The sequence below is a fragment of the Amblyomma mixtum genome, chromosome 9 (genome assembly GCF_055824585.1).
Source record: "Amblyomma mixtum isolate Tamu chromosome 9, ASM5582458v1, whole genome shotgun sequence".
Classification (NCBI taxonomy): Eukaryota; Metazoa; Arthropoda; class Arachnida; order Ixodida; family Ixodidae; genus Amblyomma; species Amblyomma mixtum.
Genome location: NC_143020.1, coordinates 119,569,965 through 119,587,629, shown reverse-complemented (window position 1 = coordinate 119,587,629; position 17,665 = coordinate 119,569,965). Strand labels below are relative to the sequence as shown.

Here is a 17,665-nt window from a genome sequence, read left to right as displayed (position 1 = left end):
TCGTCGAGACTAGCACACATGTATCCAACACAATACAACGCTACTTGCAAACAATGCGGCGAGATAGCCGGATATGACCACATTTTATGGAGCTGCAAAAAGGCGCCGCCACCGGCGGACCTACTACCAGTCCCTTCTCTAGAGCGGTGGGAGGCTATACTGGCCAGCTCAGACCCGTTGACGCAAGTCCGGGCCACTGAGTCGGCTCACAAGGTCGCCAAGAGCCATGGGCTCGAAGCCACCTAGTATAATGCCCACTAGGGCTCAGTGCTGACAATAAACGTTTTCCAGTCCAAAAATCCGGCTAGCAGACGAGCGCCATAACCACTGAGCTACCGCGGCGGCTAATAGGGCATGCGTTCACTTAAGTAGCTCTATTTCACCGTCGGACACAGTGCAGGTGAACCATTTTTTAGAAAGGAAAAGTTGATTGGAGCGGACTTTCCTACTTTCCTAAGAAAAACATTTTTTCACCACGTAGCAAAGGTTCGGACGCCATTATATTTATTTATTTATTTATCTATTTATTTATTTCAGAATACGGCAGGCCACTGCTTGGCCCAAGCAGGAATGAATTTACATTGTTACATAAACAAAAGAATAAATTGAGCGATTAAATAAGCGATTACTTTATTTTCATTAGACGAAGTAAAGACGAGCTTAGATCTAAAGTGCCGTAGCGAAAAAAAAAACGGAAGTCGTGCTGCCCCATTTCCGCTCGAAATCTGAGTGCAAATGTGCACGTTGAGGCGTAACGTTAAGAGATCGGAAGAGGGCGGAGTGGGTGAGGGAACAAACGCGGGTTAATGACATCCCAGTTGAAATCAAGAGGAAGAAATAGGCTGGGGCAGGGCATGCAATACGAAGGCAAGATAACCGCTGGTCCTTAAGGGTAACGGTGTGGATTCCAAGAGAAGGCAGGGGACGGCAGAAAGTTAGGTGGGCGGATGAGATTAAGAAGTTTGCGGGGATACAGTGGCCGCAACAGACAAGGACAGGGTTGACATGGAGAGACATGGGAGAGGCCTTTGCCCTGCAGTGAGTGCAGTCAGGCTGATGATGATGATGATGCACGTTGAAGCATTTCCACGGAGACAACGTGGCCCGCACCCCTTCGCAGTGGTCAGCATCACCATGCTCGTGGACGTGGAGGAGCACAAGCACGGAATGCGCGCCGCAGACGAGCTCAACCGGAGCATCTTCCTCGTATTCTTTCTGGTGCTCAACCTGGAGTCGGCGCTCAACGACACCCTGCTGTTCCTGCAGGCCCCGAAGCTGGTCGAGCTTGTGCGCATGTGCGGGCTCATTGAGCTGCACAATGCGGTACCACCTTACGTGCAGCGACAGACCGTGCGCTTCGCCTGGGGACTGGTCGTTTTCCAGGTGCGCAGCATGCCCTGAGCTTCTACAATGCCTCTTTAGGGAGGCCCAATACAACCGTCAGTTCGAAGTCGACCAGTACTGCAGCTTGGTACGCCCTGCTGGTTGGTTTATGGTTTATCTTCCCAAAGCGACTCAGGCTATGAGGGACGCCGTAGTGAAGGGCTCCGGAAATTTCGACCACCTGGGGTTCTTTAACGTGCACTGACATCGCACAGCACACGGGCCTTTGGAATTTCGCCTCTATAAAAATTCAACCGCTGTGGCCGGGATCGCACCCGCGTCTTTCGGGTCAGCAGCCGAGCACCGTAACCACTGAGCCATCGTGGCGGTGGTACGCCCTGCTGAAATGTTCCACGCGGTGCATATGAAATTGTGGACACGGAAAGTCGCATGCTTGCCAGATTTTCTCCTAATGGCTTCCATACCCACTTCGTATAGGATCCACATTATTTCGATATGTTGCGCAGAACGTCAAAGCAATCCGTACGAATTCCTGCTTTCTCGTATACATGCAATGGGGAAAAAAATACCCTCTGTTACGTCTGGCCTTCGTCGTGGGGAAGCCAACGACATGGCAGCAGCGAAACGCCGACAAACCCCGAGACGCGCGTTGGGTGAACGCCTGGACTGCCACGGAAGCCGCGTCCGTCTGCCCGGTTGAGCGAGCGTTTCCCGTACACCGAGTGTGAACGCGCGTTCGAAACGCGCGCGAACGCCGCTCATGGACATTTCGGCGTCTGCGCTACGTGGTTGGCATCGTTCCCCTCTCCCAGCGCGTGACGACGGCGTGATCTCTCGGGAGTGAGTGAGTGCGTGCGTGTCGGTGATTGGTGCCAGTGAAACCCGGCCCCCATCTAGGGACCCGAGGGAAGAGAACTCTTAAAAAGCCGGCAGCGGCACGGTGGAGGAGTATCTGTTCTCGCTTCGGCGAGCGCGGCTTCGGCCGCTTCTTTTTGAGCAGCGTCCGCTCCGGCGGACGCAGTTGTTGCTGCGACGCGCGTCTTTTCTTTTCTTTTTCTCTTTCCTCTGATCTTTTAACTCTCCTCTATCTGCACGTGGCAGCGGTGGTGGCTTGGCTCGAGCCAGTAGCAGGCCCGTGCAATTTCCTCTTCATCCTTCTCTCAGTCACAACAACAACAACGGCCGAAGAGCTTTTTGGTCATCATGGTCTCCTGTTGAGCTGTCGTGATGCAGCGTTCCTGCAGCTCACTTGTAAATATTCCTGTATAAAGTCCTCTACTTGTCTTTTCCCAGCAGCCTCGTCTCAGACGTCCCTCATTCACTCTCCGGCACACGGCCATGCTACCTCGTCCGTAACAAACTGGTGGCAGCGGTGGGATGCTGCTACCTCGTCCCTAACAAACTGGTGGCAGCGGTGGGATGCTGCTACCTCGTTTGTAACAAACTGGTGGCAGCGGTGGGATGCTGCTACCTCGTCCTTAACAAACTGGTTGGCAGCGGTGGGACGCGAAACATCGGACGCCGGCGGAGAGTTGCGGACAACGGGACGCTGAGCAGCAGAACGGCGAGTCGGGAGCAGTGCATCAGCCCTTTGTGATGACTGGTTGCCTGCAGCGGACCGACTGCGCTGGATTCTTGGCTGCGAGGTTTGGTGAGTGCGGGACTTTCTTCTGCTGAGTTTTGCCAGGCTTTTGTTAGTGTCAGAAACAGAGCTGGTAATTGGGTTGTCGTTGCTGCTGGGTTAGTTGCAGCAAGACAATAGCGGACAGTAGAGAAGCAGCACTCGGAGCAGCCATGGATTTGAAGACGCTGCGCAAACCAAAGTTACTGGAGCTTGCGAAAGAGTTGGGTCTGGAGGTATCAGACAAACTCAGAAAACCAGAACTGCTGAAGGCTATTCTTGCGTTAGAGGCTGAAGATGACGAGCTTGCGGAATGCCTTGAGGCCATTGAGGAGAGGGAATTGGCAAAAAGAGAACAAGAGGAACTTGAACGTAAAGAAAAACAAGAGAAAGAGGAACGCGAACGTAAAGAAAAACAAGAGAAAGAGGAACGCGAACGTAAAGAAAAACAAGAGAAAGAGGAACGCGAGCGTCAATACGCTTTGGAAAGGAAGCGTCTCGACATGGAGATGGAACGCGAAAGAGAGCAGCGGCAAGAGGAATACGAAAGAGAGATGCGGGAACTCACGCGTGAACTTAACACGCTCAGAAGTATTAGTGTGCGATCTCGTTTAAGTGTTCTTAGAAAAGGCGAAAATTTCAGAGCTTTTCTAGAAAATTTTGAAAGCATTTGCATGGAGGAGCAGCTAGATGAGGATTATTGGCCAATTGTGTTGATGGGATTCCTCCCATGTGAACCTTGTAATGTCTGGGCGAGGTTGTCTGACGAGGATGCCCACAACTATGCGATAACCAAAAGTGCGCTCCTCCGATACTTTCGTATTCCCGCGGAGGCAGATTTGGAAGGCCACATTGACGGTGGTAAGTTACGCCGCAATAGTGTCAGGGACAGAGTTAGAAGCTCTGCTCAGTCGCCGGATGACACGAGTGCTGTTCAGAAGTGGCGGCATAGGACAGGTTTGGTCCAGGAAAGAAAGGCCACTTCGGCAGCGAGGTCCGATGAGTTCGGTCGAAAAGCTAGCGAAGAGTGCAGATCCGCCAGCCATGAGGGCTCGGGCGATAATGTAGGCACTAAGGCTAGCAACGAGGAAGAGTGCAGATCCGCCAGCCATGAGGGCTCGGGGGATAATGTAGGCACTGCTAAAAATAAGGGAAGGGGCAATGCATTGGTATTGAGCCCAGAGAAGCATGCACTTTCCGGGACGGAGGCGGATTCCTGCGGTCGGGAGGATAATACCCAGGAGAAAGACGCCGAAGGTCTCCGTGACCAGGGAAAAGTAGTCCTTGGGTTATTTGAGGAAAGTCATGATGAAAGTTCTGTGAAGGCCGAGTTTAATGGGAATGAAGAGCAAACTGTGAGTTGTAGGATTCCCACCGAAAACAAAGCCGAGCGATCTGCTTCGTTAGTGAGCACAGACAACGCTAATAAGGGAGAAGCGACCGTCCCTAGCCCTGAGGCAAAACCTGCTTTGACAAGCGAGATTGATGTTTCTGCTCAGGAAGAGACTAGTGAGCTTGCGGGCCAGAGCAGTCAAGGAATCAAGGGAGACCCTCCTTCGATGCGGCTGGCGAACCTTAGTAGCCAAGTTTTGGACACAGCGCTTTGCTGTAAGGAGAGCGGCTGCGAGTCACCCGAGTGCACCGCTGAAACCCAAGGGCAGATCGCAACGTTAGCCATCGAGTGTGGTTTAGATCAAGTTGCAGGCCAGGGAGTTAGGGTCGCAGGGTCGATTAGCAAGCCTCAGGAGAGCAAGTTATGCTCAGCAGGAGATAAAGTGCTGTCGGAACAGCTGGCTACTGCGACCTGCGGTGACTCACCGAAAGCACGAGCCGATAATTCGAACTTAAGGGGGAAATACGGCTCGGTGCTGCGTCAGCGAGAAGATGCGGAGGGTGAGGACACAGCGAGAAAGGGAGGCGCGCAGGGCCGTTCTGCGAAGGCAGTTTTAGGAAGGCGACCACGCGCAAGGAGAGCCAAGACGAGGGGTGCTCTCGAGAGAACGGACGATGTACGGGCCGAGGACATTGTAAAGTTAAAGGCCGGCCAGCAGCGTAATCGTCCGAGGCCATCACGGCACTCCATATGCGTCAGGCACCGCGCTAAGGCCAGACTAGCTCGGCGTTTACAGACAGTGCGAAAGCCACCTTACCCATTGTGGGGACGCTACGGTAGCAGGACGCGTAAAACTCGCAGCGGGCCGCAGAGGACGCCCAGCTACCGCATGGAAGAACGCCGCAGAATGCGTTCCAGTCGAAGGACACGGTTGAATCGAGAAAGGAGTCCTCGTAGGCGTTTCTTTCATACGCGACCGTTATCCCCTCGCATTCAAATGTTCAGACGCTACTCAGGTGTTGGAGACACGCGGCCGGGGTGCGGAACAAATCAGTGTCGCGTGGCGTCTGAGGCTCGCAGGTGTCGAAGCGCAGTTAAGCCCTTCGAATTTTGTGAATTGTCGGCTGCTAAAGCCACTGTTGGTGTGCGACCGCGCAGGGCGCGGTTGAAGAATAGGCGACCCCTTTGAGCCGCGGCGCGGCTCGTTAGCAGCGGATTCCGAGGATGTCTCTGCTGTTTTAAACCATTCCTGCAGAAAAAGCGTTTTGCAGAAAACAAAAAAGTGAAAAAAAAGTTTTGAGCAGGAATAGGTTTCGGACGCGTTGGTTACATTGGAAGCGTTCCTTTTGGACAAAGATTGTTTCGAAAATGCACTAGTGGTGCTCATGTGTAGCAGCGTCCGTTAAAACGCGAAGTGCTAGCCAGACGGGCCATTTAGGCCACTAGCATAAGCGCCTGGAATCTCTTGATTTTTTGGAATTTGGGAAATTAAGGTGACTTTGGCTCCGATGTTGAGCGAATTTTTGCGGGGATATGCAAGGTGACGGCAGTATGCTGCTATGCAGAATGAAATAATGTTGTGGTCATTACTAATCGGAATACATCACAAAAAGGGGAGTCTCACAGGTAATGCCGATAGCTTAAGTTGAGGTCCCTAGCGCAAGAATCAGCATCATAGTTGCGGTTTGCTGGTCTTTTTCTTCCTGATGTAGGATTTTGAACCGATTGGTTTTGTTTGTTTTAAAATTGAGATGCGCTTTGTGGTGTAATGTGCCGATTTGTGGGTATTTTCTCAGTGCTGCGGAACTACTCCCAGGGATTGATTGGGTTGTAAGAGGGAAAGAGCCTGGCATCGCTTAGTGGGGATTGTGTCGTGCTTGCGGACTGAGCGGTCGGGTTTTCGGCGTGGTTCTAACGCTAGCGGAGCACGAGTCACTTTGCAGTGCCCTTTGGGAACCTGCACCTGCAAAGGAAGACTTCGGGGTGCGCTGAGCTCCAGAACCGCCGAGAGAGAACCGACTCCGGTTGAGACCAGCCTCAAGCGACATCCCTCCGGACAGCGGATGCTGTCCCCTGTCCATCGGGATCTCCTTCCCCCGGCGGGGCAGTCTGTTACGTCTGGCCTTCGTCGTGGGGAAGCCAACGACATGGCAGCAGCGAAACGCCGACAAACCCCGAGACGCGCGTTGGGTGAACGCCTGGATTGCCACGGAAGCCGCGTCCGTCTGCCCGGTTGAGCGAGCGTTTCCCGTACACCGAGTGTGAACGCGCGTTCGAAACGCGCGCGAACGCCGCTCATGGACATTTCGGCGTCTGCGCTACGTGGTTGGCATCGTTCCCCTCTCCCAGCGCGTGACGACGGCGTGATCTCTCGGGAGTGAGTGAGTGCGTGCGTGTCGGTGATTGGTGCCAGTGAAACCCGGCCCCCATCTAGGGACCCGAGGGAAGAGAACTCTTAAAAAGCCGGCAGCGGCACGGCCGAAGAGCTTTTTGGTCATCATGGTCTCCTGTTGAGCTGTCGTGATGCAGCGTTCCTGCAGCTCACTTGTAAATATTCCTGTATAAAGTCCTCTACTTGTCTTTTCCCAGCAGCCTCGTCTCAGACGTCCCTCATTCACTCTCCGTCACACGGCCATGCTACCTCGTCCGTAACAAACTGGTGGCAGCGGTGGGATGCTGCTACCTCGTCCCTAACAAACTGGTGGCAGCGGTGGGATGCTGCTACCTCGTTTGTAACACCTCTTTGAAACGTCCACTAAATAGAAATCATTGAAGTGACGTTCATGTCCCATGCCTGTGCATGGATCACAGTGAAATGAGAGAAAGGCTTCGTGCATTATTACATGGGGAGGATTTTTCTGAAGTAGCGCATGTATATCTTCCGACTGCAAGATGTGTTCGGCTAACCGCTTTTGGCATCGACTGAATCGGAGGCAGTACATAATCAAGCGTTTTGGTCAAAATGTTTAGGGGAACCCCCAAGGTGGAGTAGATTTGTAATAAGGGAGTAATTACTCATTGACATCCACCCGAGCGCAGCCTTACGGCTACAAAGGAAAGCTATACAGCTTTCTCAGAAACTTCGTAGTTAAAGAAAAATTCGTCCTGGTCCGGGGATCGAACCCGGGACCAACGCTTCACCGGAGCAGCCGCTCTACCAATTGAGCTAACCGGGACGTCAAGCTTATGGTAGGGCGTTAGCGAATTGATCAATAAACTTATGGTAGAGCGACTGCTCCGGTGAAGCGGTGGTCCCGGGTTCGAACCCCGGACCAGGACGAATTTTTTCTTTAACTACGAAGTTTCTGAGAAAACTGTATAGCTTTCCTTTGTAGCCGTAAGGCTGCGCTCGGTTGGATTTCAATGACTTAATTACTCCCTTATTACAGATCAAGCGTTTTGACTGCGATTTTTTCTTTGTACCAGTCAGTGGAATGCCCAGTGTCTTTATGATTTCAGTAACATAGAAAGTTGGGCTAGTTGGTAACGATCCATGTAAAAACGGCATACAAAAAAAACACGAAAGACCTAGGGCGAACAGGCCGAACAAGAGCGCTTCGAACTGTTTTCCCTGTGTTTTTCGCGGTCTTGACAGTCCTGTTCTCCCCGTGTTTTTTCGCGTTATTTTCGGGCGCCGTTATTAGATGAGTCTTTATGATGTTGAGCTAAAGCGCTTGAGTGAATATTAACTTGGGAGACACTGTTTTGGGGCTACTTGGTTCGTCTGTTGATCGTTTGCCTTCTATTAGAATTTATTTGCTAGATATGGAAGGCATAAACGGGCCGAAAGAGTACGAATAGGCCATTTGTGCATTAACAGCAGAGTAAAGCACAGCATGTTTCACTGCTATAGAACTGGTCATTGCGCTTTCTACTCTAGATTCGAATTTGTGTTTAAGCCGTGCTAGTACTCTCAAGAGATTGTTAGTAGTTTACAAATATTCCTCAAGAGGAAAGTACAAAACACCTATCGGTAGTAACCTATGGAGAAACGTGGAGGCTAACGAAAAGAAACTTAAACTGAGGACAGGGAGAGACTGTCTGTTGAGAGACTGTCTGTTGAGAGGCTGTCTGTTGAGAGACTGTCTGTTGAGAGACTGTCTGTTGAGAGACTGTCTGTTGAGAGACTGTTGAGAGACTCGAAGAGAGCAGAGTGGATCGCGGAACAAACGCTAATTAATGATATTCTACTCGAAATCAAGGAGAAGAAATGGGCACAGCTGGATATGTAATGCGAGGACAAGATAAGCGATGGTTCTTATGGTAACGGAGTGGATTCCAAGAGAGGGTAAGCGTAGCAGGGGGCATCAGAGAGGTATTACATGGGCGGGTAAGATTAAGAAGTTTGCGGGGATACGGTGGCTGCAACTGGCAAAAGACAGGGTCAATTGGAGAGACATGGGAGAGGCCTTTGCCCTGCAGTGGAAGTAGTTACGCTGATGATGATGATGGTTTGGTTTGGTTTGTGGGTCTACAACGCCCCAAACTGACTCCGACTATGAGGGACGCCGTAGTTGGGGGTTCCGGATAATTTCGATAACTTCGCGTAAATGAACACATCTCTTGCGCGGCTGGGTTTTGGACCAGCTGCATGCCTTATGTCGTATATGCGACAATGCCAACTAGCTATGGCTCGTTCCAGACCGCTGCACGCGAGTAGTTCTGCTGCAAACCTTTTACTCTAAGGGCTGTACATGAAAACGCCAAGTCTGCGAGCGAGCCATATAATCGTACAGGGTATACGCCACATAAAGTGACTGTCTTCTGGGCTGCGTGGCGCTCGTAAAATATCCTAGGAACGTATTCCGGATTCATGCATTAGTTTCTTTGTCACTTGCAGCTACCGTTTGTGACGTTAGGGCTGGCAGTAATCTAGCAAACTAATTCGCATCCTGCGGCATCAAAGGCGGAGCCAATCGATACCAAAGGGGCAAAATGTTAGTCGGGAAGTCCTGATTGATCCAAAAAAGGCCATTCATTTTTGTAACACGTCGCCCCAGGAGTGGCATTTTGAACGTTTAATTTCTGTTTAATTTTATTTGGCCCTGTGCCATGGGTTGCTGCTCCCACGGGATGATGTCACGGTGGTCGGGGCAACAGCACGCCCATGATACCTCATGAAGGCCTAAAGGCATCCCGTCCCCATAGAATTTTTAAATTTTTTCCTTGGACTGGATACTAATACATGACTAAAGGCGTTATACTCTGAACAGACCCAAAATATTCGCCGAAGGGGAAGTGGAGGTGTGCAGTAGCATCACAATTGTTCCGAGCGCCGTCATCAGTTCGGATATTTAGTTATTTTTATTTATTCAATACTGACAGCCTTAGTAGGCTCAGGCAGGAGGGCCAGATGCAATGAGGTAGAAGGCAAAGTAAGATCTAGCACACAAACTAAAAGATAAACAAAACAAAGACAACCCATGCATGATTCGAACAAAAAATAGGCAAACTGAACACAATGTATCGGCAGAACTGGAAGTATAGCATAGAAAAGTCGTTATAAAAAACTGGCAATGCTCTCAGTGCTGAACAGTGGAGTCAAAGGAAGCTGGTTCTACTCAGTTATTGTTCGGGGAAAATAAGAATATTTAAACAAATTGGTTCTGGCACGATAAGGTGTTAAGGACTCGGCGTGACGATGTCTCGTTAATCGCGTGACTAGTAGTTTTATGTAAGGGTCCGGGCTCATTGATAACTTGTTACTTTTCAAGAAAAAGAGAAATTTTAGTCGCAAAAGCTTTCTTCGAGTTTCCAGTGTCTGTATGCCATTAACATTCATTAAAGTTGTAGGGGAGTCGGTAGTGCGGTATTTGGAAAAAATAAAACGAACTGCTTTCCGCTGAATCATTTCTAACGCATGGATATTACTTTTAGTGAAAGAATCAAAGACTGTACAGACATATTCTAATTTCGGTGTTATTATTGAACTATAAGCTAGGAGCTTGGTTGCGGAAGGGGCTCGTTTTAATTTATATCTAAGAAAACATAGTTTCCGGAAGGATGATGCACAAATGATAGCCGGCCAACAGGACCTGTCGGATACCGAATTGAAAGTTGACCTTTTACAAGGAACTGAGCTCGCATTAAGACGGTTAAAAAGTGTTACAAGCAACGTTAGGTTCTAGTACTCTTTGAAAAGTATCGGTGTGCAGAGCAAAAGAGCCACTGAGGCACACTGCCATGTTAATACTCTTTCACCGCTCCTTTACCAGGTAATTAAAAATGCTCGATAAGAGGGAGCGACTGCGTGTTCAAATGGAACTGCTTGACCCTTCGTGCAGCGTGGTCTATCCCTCATGGAGGTGGACTTCAAGCAGCTATCTGTGAACTCTTCGCAGACTGCCGAAGCCGTTCTCTACGTGGCTTTCACCGCCTACTCGGGCTTCGGCACGGACCTGCTGGTGGAAGAAGGCCGACAGCTAGCGCCGTTCCGCATGGGTTTGGCCACCAGCCACGGCTTCTTGGGTGTACCGTACATGGTGTTCATGAACACCAGCGTCCGGCTGCTCATCACCTACTTCTCGCAGACCATCGCCCTCTACCTCGGCTGCATCTGCAGGAGCATGGACCGGTGTCTTCGTTCCCGCAGCACGCCAGAAAGCAGGTCGTAATAAGTGCGCGCTTTGACAAGACGTAAAGGGCAGGTTTTGCTTGGGGTTCCAATTCCGTTGACAACAGTCTTTTTTTCTTGAAACATATCAGGCCTTTGTGAAGGTGTCTGGTAGCGCCACGTCATAAAATGTTGTGTACAGACCTGATCCCAGTTGTCTAGAGCTCGAGCGGCACGAGCGAAATTTTAAATCAGGTTCAGAATTTCACGAAAAATACTGGCTCTTGAGCGCTGCCGAATAAATACGCCAACCTAACAGGCACACGCGCCTTATCCCTAGCATAGTAGCAGCGAGTAGATCTCACTTAATTCATTTGCTCTGTGGCCGCCTAACTGTTTTCACGGCTCTTTAAAGCTATGTATGAGGAAAAAGAGCATAACTTAGATTCAAGTGAAAGCTTCGGCAGACAGAATGACAAACGTTTGTCTGCTAATACGAATAGATAAAGGAGTAAAGTTTTTGTTAGGTTAGGTAAAACAGAAATACCAGACACTGCAGTTATGAAACGAAAGGAGAAGGAACACGCTTTCTTGAAACTATTCCTGGACTATCTTCATTCTGCGCCAGCCAATCTACTTCTGAGAGATGAGAGTTGCGTGATTACCTTACGGCTCTCACTTGAGGGAACAGCACGAAATCTGCGCGAAGTGGCCCGCACTAGGTTTTGGAAGACCGAGTCTGGATTGCACGAAGAAAAGTAATTTCGTTGCGAAAGCCGGGATTCTGCTTTACAACTAACTTATACTCGTATATTGGCCTTTCCAACACTGCGTACTTGTAATTTGTACTAAATGTTCCTGAAATCTGTGAGAGATAACATACTTGAAAGCAGTCACGGGCTGTGTAGCGAACGTAGCACATTGTTTTCAAACCAGAGTTCTTCGTTGAATACAATACACTACTGGATTTCCGAGAGTATAAATATTGAATATCATTTGAGCACAAGCCACAGTTACGAACTGTTGTTAACGCAATAATGCTTACCACCAGGCTGCAGAAAAATTTTAACTTCGGGAATATACCAAAAAGAGAAATATAAAACACTTGAATTTTGTTTTCTGAAAAAAAAAAAATAGATAAGAAATCATGCTGTCGTGCAAAAAAAAAAAAAACAGCACCACGATGAAGTGTACCTTCACAGAATACTACGCATAGTTAACCTGACTAACTCATCACCAGGACGAATTTTCATTCACCTGCGAATTTTCCTGAAAGTTTTATAATTTTCCTATGGAGCTGTACGGCTGCACTTGGGCGAATTGTGATCAGCAGTTACTATTTTAATACAAATATACTCCAGCTTAGAGGAGTCCTCTTACTGAGGAGTTTGAAATGAAATTGTATTTGGCAACGTAGCGTACAATGCGCTTCGCAGGAAGGTGCTTCTGGTGGACCATGTGCGTGTTCAGCTGTCCCTAATCAAGAACTGCGTCGACATGGTCAGCTCCCTGGCGGGGCCCAGCCTGCTGTACGCGTATACCTACACGGTCGGCATCCTGTGCACCTCAGCCTACTACACCATCTTGCCGCAGCTGAAGTTTCACGTCCGGACTTTATTTTTATTCTTCGGAGTGCTGCATTTTCTCAGCATCCTGCAGCCACCCATCGCGGCCCACCGAATGAACGCAGCCGTACGTTCTACGCAACAGCAGTGCACGTAAACAATGCGCGCCACTCAAGCACAGTAAGAGACGAGAACAGCGCGCTTTCCCGATGTGAATGGCAACATACGCAAAAACATGATCTCTTTTCGAGTAACACGACAGGCAACAGAGCTGAATCACACAATAACTAGTGCGCGAGATTGAGCTCTTTTGTTGTTTAATTAAGACGAGATAACGTTTTGCCAATGCAGCTAAGCTGGGTTCAGCAGTCGGACTTATGTTTTTCCTATGGTTCAAGTTTTGAAAATAACTCTGTGTTTGCAGAGTATTCAGAGCCGACCTCTTGGTTACAAATACCTCTTGGTGGTTAGTACATTTTGGTGGCTCTTGCATGCCCAGTGTTGAAAATACAAGAGGAAAAATCTGTATCGGCAACTTGTCGCAAAACACGCTGCCGAGTTAACATATTCAAAGGCCCGCATCCCACGTCCCCAAAAGGTGCCGCTTGAAAGCATTAGCAAATATCATTCAGAGGTTCGCGGCCCATTATATCTATGAGCTGCGCGGTAATGTACCATGTTAATATTGTTAAACACACATATAGAACTATGCATAAAAATAGACTCTAGCACAGAGCATGGACAAAGTCAACACAGCGAAGATAACGTCCTCACATTCAAACATATAGCTCTACGTGGTACATGAATTACTAGTGTACTATAGTCTGTTATGAGTGGTGCCAAATTCGCAGTCTTGAGTAATGGCTGTAGGGGGAAAGCAAGGCTGTCAGGCGCCCAGAATTTCCAGATTGACGTAAACATATAAACATATAATACCTAGTTTCTGGTCATCTTACAGGTAGGTGAGCTTCGGACCGTCGTCCAGGGTGTGCACATGGAGGACTGCTCTCAAGAACTCATGGTGCAGGTGTGTTTATATAAATAGTTTCCTGGCACTGTAAATGCATGAACGCTGTCCGCGATCCCGCCAGAGTCTGGCTTAAGAGCGCACTTCTTGTTGACGCCAATATCAAGCAAAGTGCTCGCTGCGAACCCCTGGGAACGTCAAACCTTTTTCCGCAAGAAAGGATACCTTTCTTGCGAAAAAAGAGCACAGGGTGCGCACATTGTAGTTGCCTAGAGCAGCGGGTAGACAGCGCACTCAGTGGTTCAAGCACATACGCACGTAATATGTTCTATGGCTGTATCGGCGCAGCCAGGAGAAGGATAAGTAAAACAAAAACTTACATCGTAATCAAGAATGAAGAAAGTAAAGAAGAAACATCTACATACCCATGCACATATGCACGAAAACTCTTGCGGATAAATATAAAAGCAGTACATCTGTACGGTATAAGTGTGCAATAAAAAGAAGCCTTACAGTAAAAAAAAATATGCACATAAGTTGAAGAGTGTTAACAAGGAGCTTGTGATGTTCTATCACTTCTTTACACCACCTATCCTTCATATATTCTAACGGAACTACAAATTTCTCTTTTTCCAGTGTTGTACTTCTTCGGCCGCGGCATATAGTTCAGGCTCCCCAGCTACTGTTCAGTGAGGCAGTTTCAGTGCCCACTGCACTTTCTTTCTTTTTTTTTGTCGATTTATAGTCTTTCATTTGGATTTTACAATAAGTAAGTAGCGTTTAAACTGCAAGGAAAGGCTGCTATTCATAGACAAACAACTTTTTTGTGTCGTTTTAACTTCAACTTCAATCTTTTATTTCAACATCGTGATGTTGGAAGGGCACATACAAAAAGCCAAAAAGAGGCTTGACGGGGAATGTGCCCCGCCGTCTACAAGCCGTAAGCGGTTACATCGGTGGAGTGAAAAAAAAGGTTAAACACAGGAGTTGCAAAATTAATAAAAATAAAGACAATATTAAACATCATGTGGCATCTGCGTAGTGCCAAGGTTTATATTTACATAGATGCATAATGCAGGCTTGTCAATGGACAGAGCAATAAAAGGATCTTGTAAAAAGGCAGACGCATCTGTTGAAATTCGTGGAGATGGTAATTTAAGCGAGACAGGCGTTATGTATACTGTTAAACATTTGGAGAACCAGAACTCGAAGCGTTGGCACGCATTCAAGGGCAGGTAAAATGCAGGAGGCCCACATAGGAGAACAACAAATTTGCGGGGACACGCGCTGACAAGAAAATCAAAGTTTTATTAGAATCAGACTGGTTTTCACACCCATAACCATAACAGACTAAGCAACTATAATGTCTATATCCTGAAAAACACGTCGTGCCCACCCCTTTCCTTTGACCATCACAATAATTTATTGCATCTTTAAAGGCCTAAACGGCATTACAAGAGGAGGACAATATAAAATACAGGAGATGGCCTATGAGCGTCACTCAGCGTCAAAAAGTTTTATCACTCAAGTATCAAAAATATGCTGAGAAAAGCAACAAACTACAAAGATTCAAGAAGGTCGATCAGCGCTTACATTATAGCAGTGACACCCAAACAGGCGTACAATACCACACTCTTTTAGTGCAAATTTAGAACCCAAACTTTGCGTACATAAACACAGGCTAGACTCCGAACGTATACTACTTTGCATCTTTTGAGACGCATGGAAGCCAAGCTGGCGCTGCGGCACAAGCACTGTCTATTTCTGCAGCTTTGAATATTTCTGCAAAAACGCACTACAGAGACGCAAACATTTCACTTCCTCCTGTTTTGATTGCTGCAGTGTAAATGCCTGCACATTTTTTAAAAAACTCTTTTACAGCTCCGAATGATGCTGAGCACGATTAAGCAGGATGATCTCAAGTTCTCTGCATGCGGTTTCTTCGTAGTCGACCTGACCACTTTTGCCGAGGTAAGCGTTATATGCTTTCCGTCAGTGATAGATGTTTTGCTGACTTTACTGCACCTCTTCAATGAGTAGTCACATCGAGAAAGAATTGGCGGCTTTGAATAATCGTCATTAAAACTTCCTGTTGGGCGAGTTGGTAGTTCATGTAGAATTAGAAATATTATAGCGCAAACAAAGACACGGACAAAAGAGAGAGGAAACACACACACAAGCGCTAACTGTCAACTGAATTTATTCGGTGAAAGCCACACCTTTTATAGGCCGAAGGATCGTGAGAGAAAAAAAAAAACAAGGGTTGAGTCAGAGCCATCAAATCGCGAGCGCATGCGCGGGTAGACAAGGGCATCACACTTGGGTTTATCTTAAATTCAGTTATCAATTCAGTTGACAGCTAGCGCTTGTGTGTGTGTTTCCTCTCTTTTTTGTCCGTGTTTTTTGTCCGTGTCTTTGTTTGCGCTATAATATTTCTAATTTGAATAATCGCATTATCAATTTCAATTTTTTTTTTTCATTCGCACTGGAGGTGTAAAGTGAACATAAATCGAAATGAGACCATAAGGTGCTATCCTACCTCCAACAGAGACGGTGCACCTAGGGAACTATTTGATGTCGCTGCAAGTGCCTGCAGAGCCAAGTTAGCTCATAATTTTTACAGGAGAATAGACATGCAGCTTTTCAACTAAAGATAAAACAGATGTGTGCTTTTTACTTCATGTTTTTTTAAACAGTTCGCGGTTTTTCGAAACACGATAAACTGCACTGGTCCTCTTTACTAAATATGTTCACTTTACTTTTGCAGATTATGGGAGCCGTCATCACGTACACAGTCGTCTTAGTCCAGACAAACGAGAGCTACGTCAGGGGCTCCCTCCAGCAATGCAGCAACGTGACCGTTGCTTGAGAAAGACACGAGGACAGCAGAGCGTCGCACTGATTGCACCTATTCGGGAGTGAAGCTGTGTACGCGGATATAAGTCACGTAAAAAAAAAGAAACGACGCGGGTATTTTTTGCGAAGATATGCGAAATTGAAAGAATAATAAATGGCACCTTCAGCCTCATGCTCATGCTATACCGAATGCGCTAGTCAGGCGAAGAAATTTCCACTTTCTTTGGGACCGCCAAGAGGCAGGGCAAGAAGAGCGTATGCATAGAGGTGCTTCTGCTGCCAGAGGAGCTTGCTATGCCGCCGGAGATGACATTCTTGAATAAAGGCTTCCAATAAGAACCCACAGCATGTATGTATAAGAGATACGGAGCAAAAAAAAGAAGAAAGAAAGGAAGCGCCCACCGTGGGGCTCGAACCCACGATACTCTAGAATGAGGGCCTATGGGACGGGTTGATGCATGACTGAAAATACAGCGGCGCAACGACGACAACGCAAGAAAGAAAAGAACAATACATGCGCATGTGTTGCCCTTTTCTTTCTTGTGTTGTCATCGTTACGCTGCAGTATTTTCACTCGAACCCCCAACCTTGAGATTAGGAGTCGCAAGCTTTACGGACTGAGCTAGCCAGGCGGCGATTTCTTTCATTTCTTCTGGGGCTACACTCTTACAAAAACATTTTTAGGCAGTCTAAAGACTGCCCATAGACTTCTGTCTATAAAGTCTATAGACTTTTTATAAACAAATCCCAGAGAGAAGTCTGTGGGCAATAGAAATGCTACAGACAGTATATAGACTAAATATTTATGGCCATACACTTTTAGCATTCTTTTGTCTATACACAGTCTATAGACTATGAATAGACAAAAAGAAATACCTGTAGGAAGGCAATACAGACTATAAAAAGTCTATAGACTGTACATTGACCACTTTTAAAGGGCATAGAGATAAGGCAAAAGAGAATACGCACAAATTAGCTTTTTCTGTTGCCAGAGACGCTCTACTATGCAGCCGGAGGTGACATTTTAATAAAGATTGTGAATAACAACACAGAGCCAGAATTACGGTTATGGAGCAAAAAAACTGGAGGGAACACTTAAGCTCCGCCTTAAGGGTATGACGCGATACCGTCATGTGTTGATTTCCATACATACAGAATTGGTCATTCTCTACATTCGTAGATTCCTGGCGCAGTGGTGCAGCAGTTAAGCGATGCGCCACTGCCCTCCGATGGCAGGTGCTCCCAGTGGGTGGGCCTTCTGCAGGCCAGGTTGCTCTTCCCGAGCGACCAATCATTAATTTAACTGCCACCGGCCACGGTCGGCAGTTTGCTCATAATCCGGTGGGCAGGTTGCGCTGACGCCGCAAGGTCACGTGACCCAAGTGGCCCACCTGCGTCCTAAGTTGCTTCTCTGCAGATTTTTCGC

The 17,665-nt window shown here is 47.8% G+C and overlaps 1 protein-coding gene across 2 annotated transcripts; it reads left to right on the top strand.

The window, feature by feature from the left end:
- The first annotated feature begins 1,167 nt into the window (after positions 1-1,167).
- On the top strand, positions 1,168-16,261 carry LOC149330985 (uncharacterized). Of its 2 annotated transcripts, none has more exons than XM_089561699.1 (6): positions 1,168-1,383; positions 10,640-10,905; positions 12,288-12,543; positions 13,375-13,443; positions 15,265-15,354; positions 16,151-16,261. In XM_089561699.1, exons 1-6 carry the CDS (start codon positions 1,168-1,170, stop codon positions 16,250-16,252), a joined length of 999 nt encoding a protein of 332 aa, XP_089417825.1. In that variant the 3' UTR covers positions 16,253-16,261. The 2 variants fall into 2 exon arrangements, with proteins under 2 accessions (XP_089417825.1, XP_089417826.1); XM_089561700.1 differs by lacking the exon at positions 1,168-1,383 and adding an exon at positions 2,283-6,845.
- The last annotated feature ends 1,404 nt before the right edge of the window (positions 16,262-17,665 follow it).

Bases quoted from the DNA above. Each gene is read 5' to 3' on its own strand.
- LOC149330985 (XM_089561699.1), top strand. From the start codon at position 1,168: ATGCGCGCCGCAGACGAGCTCAACCGGAGCATCTTCCTCGTATTCTTT. The intron at 10,906-12,287 runs GTCGTAATAAGT...TGCGCTTCGCAG, and splicing joins CGCAGCACGCCAGAAAGCAG to GAAGGTGCTTCTGGTGGACC. The intron at 13,444-15,264 runs GTGTGTTTATAT...ACTCTTTTACAG, and splicing joins CTCAAGAACTCATGGTGCAG to CTCCGAATGATGCTGAGCAC.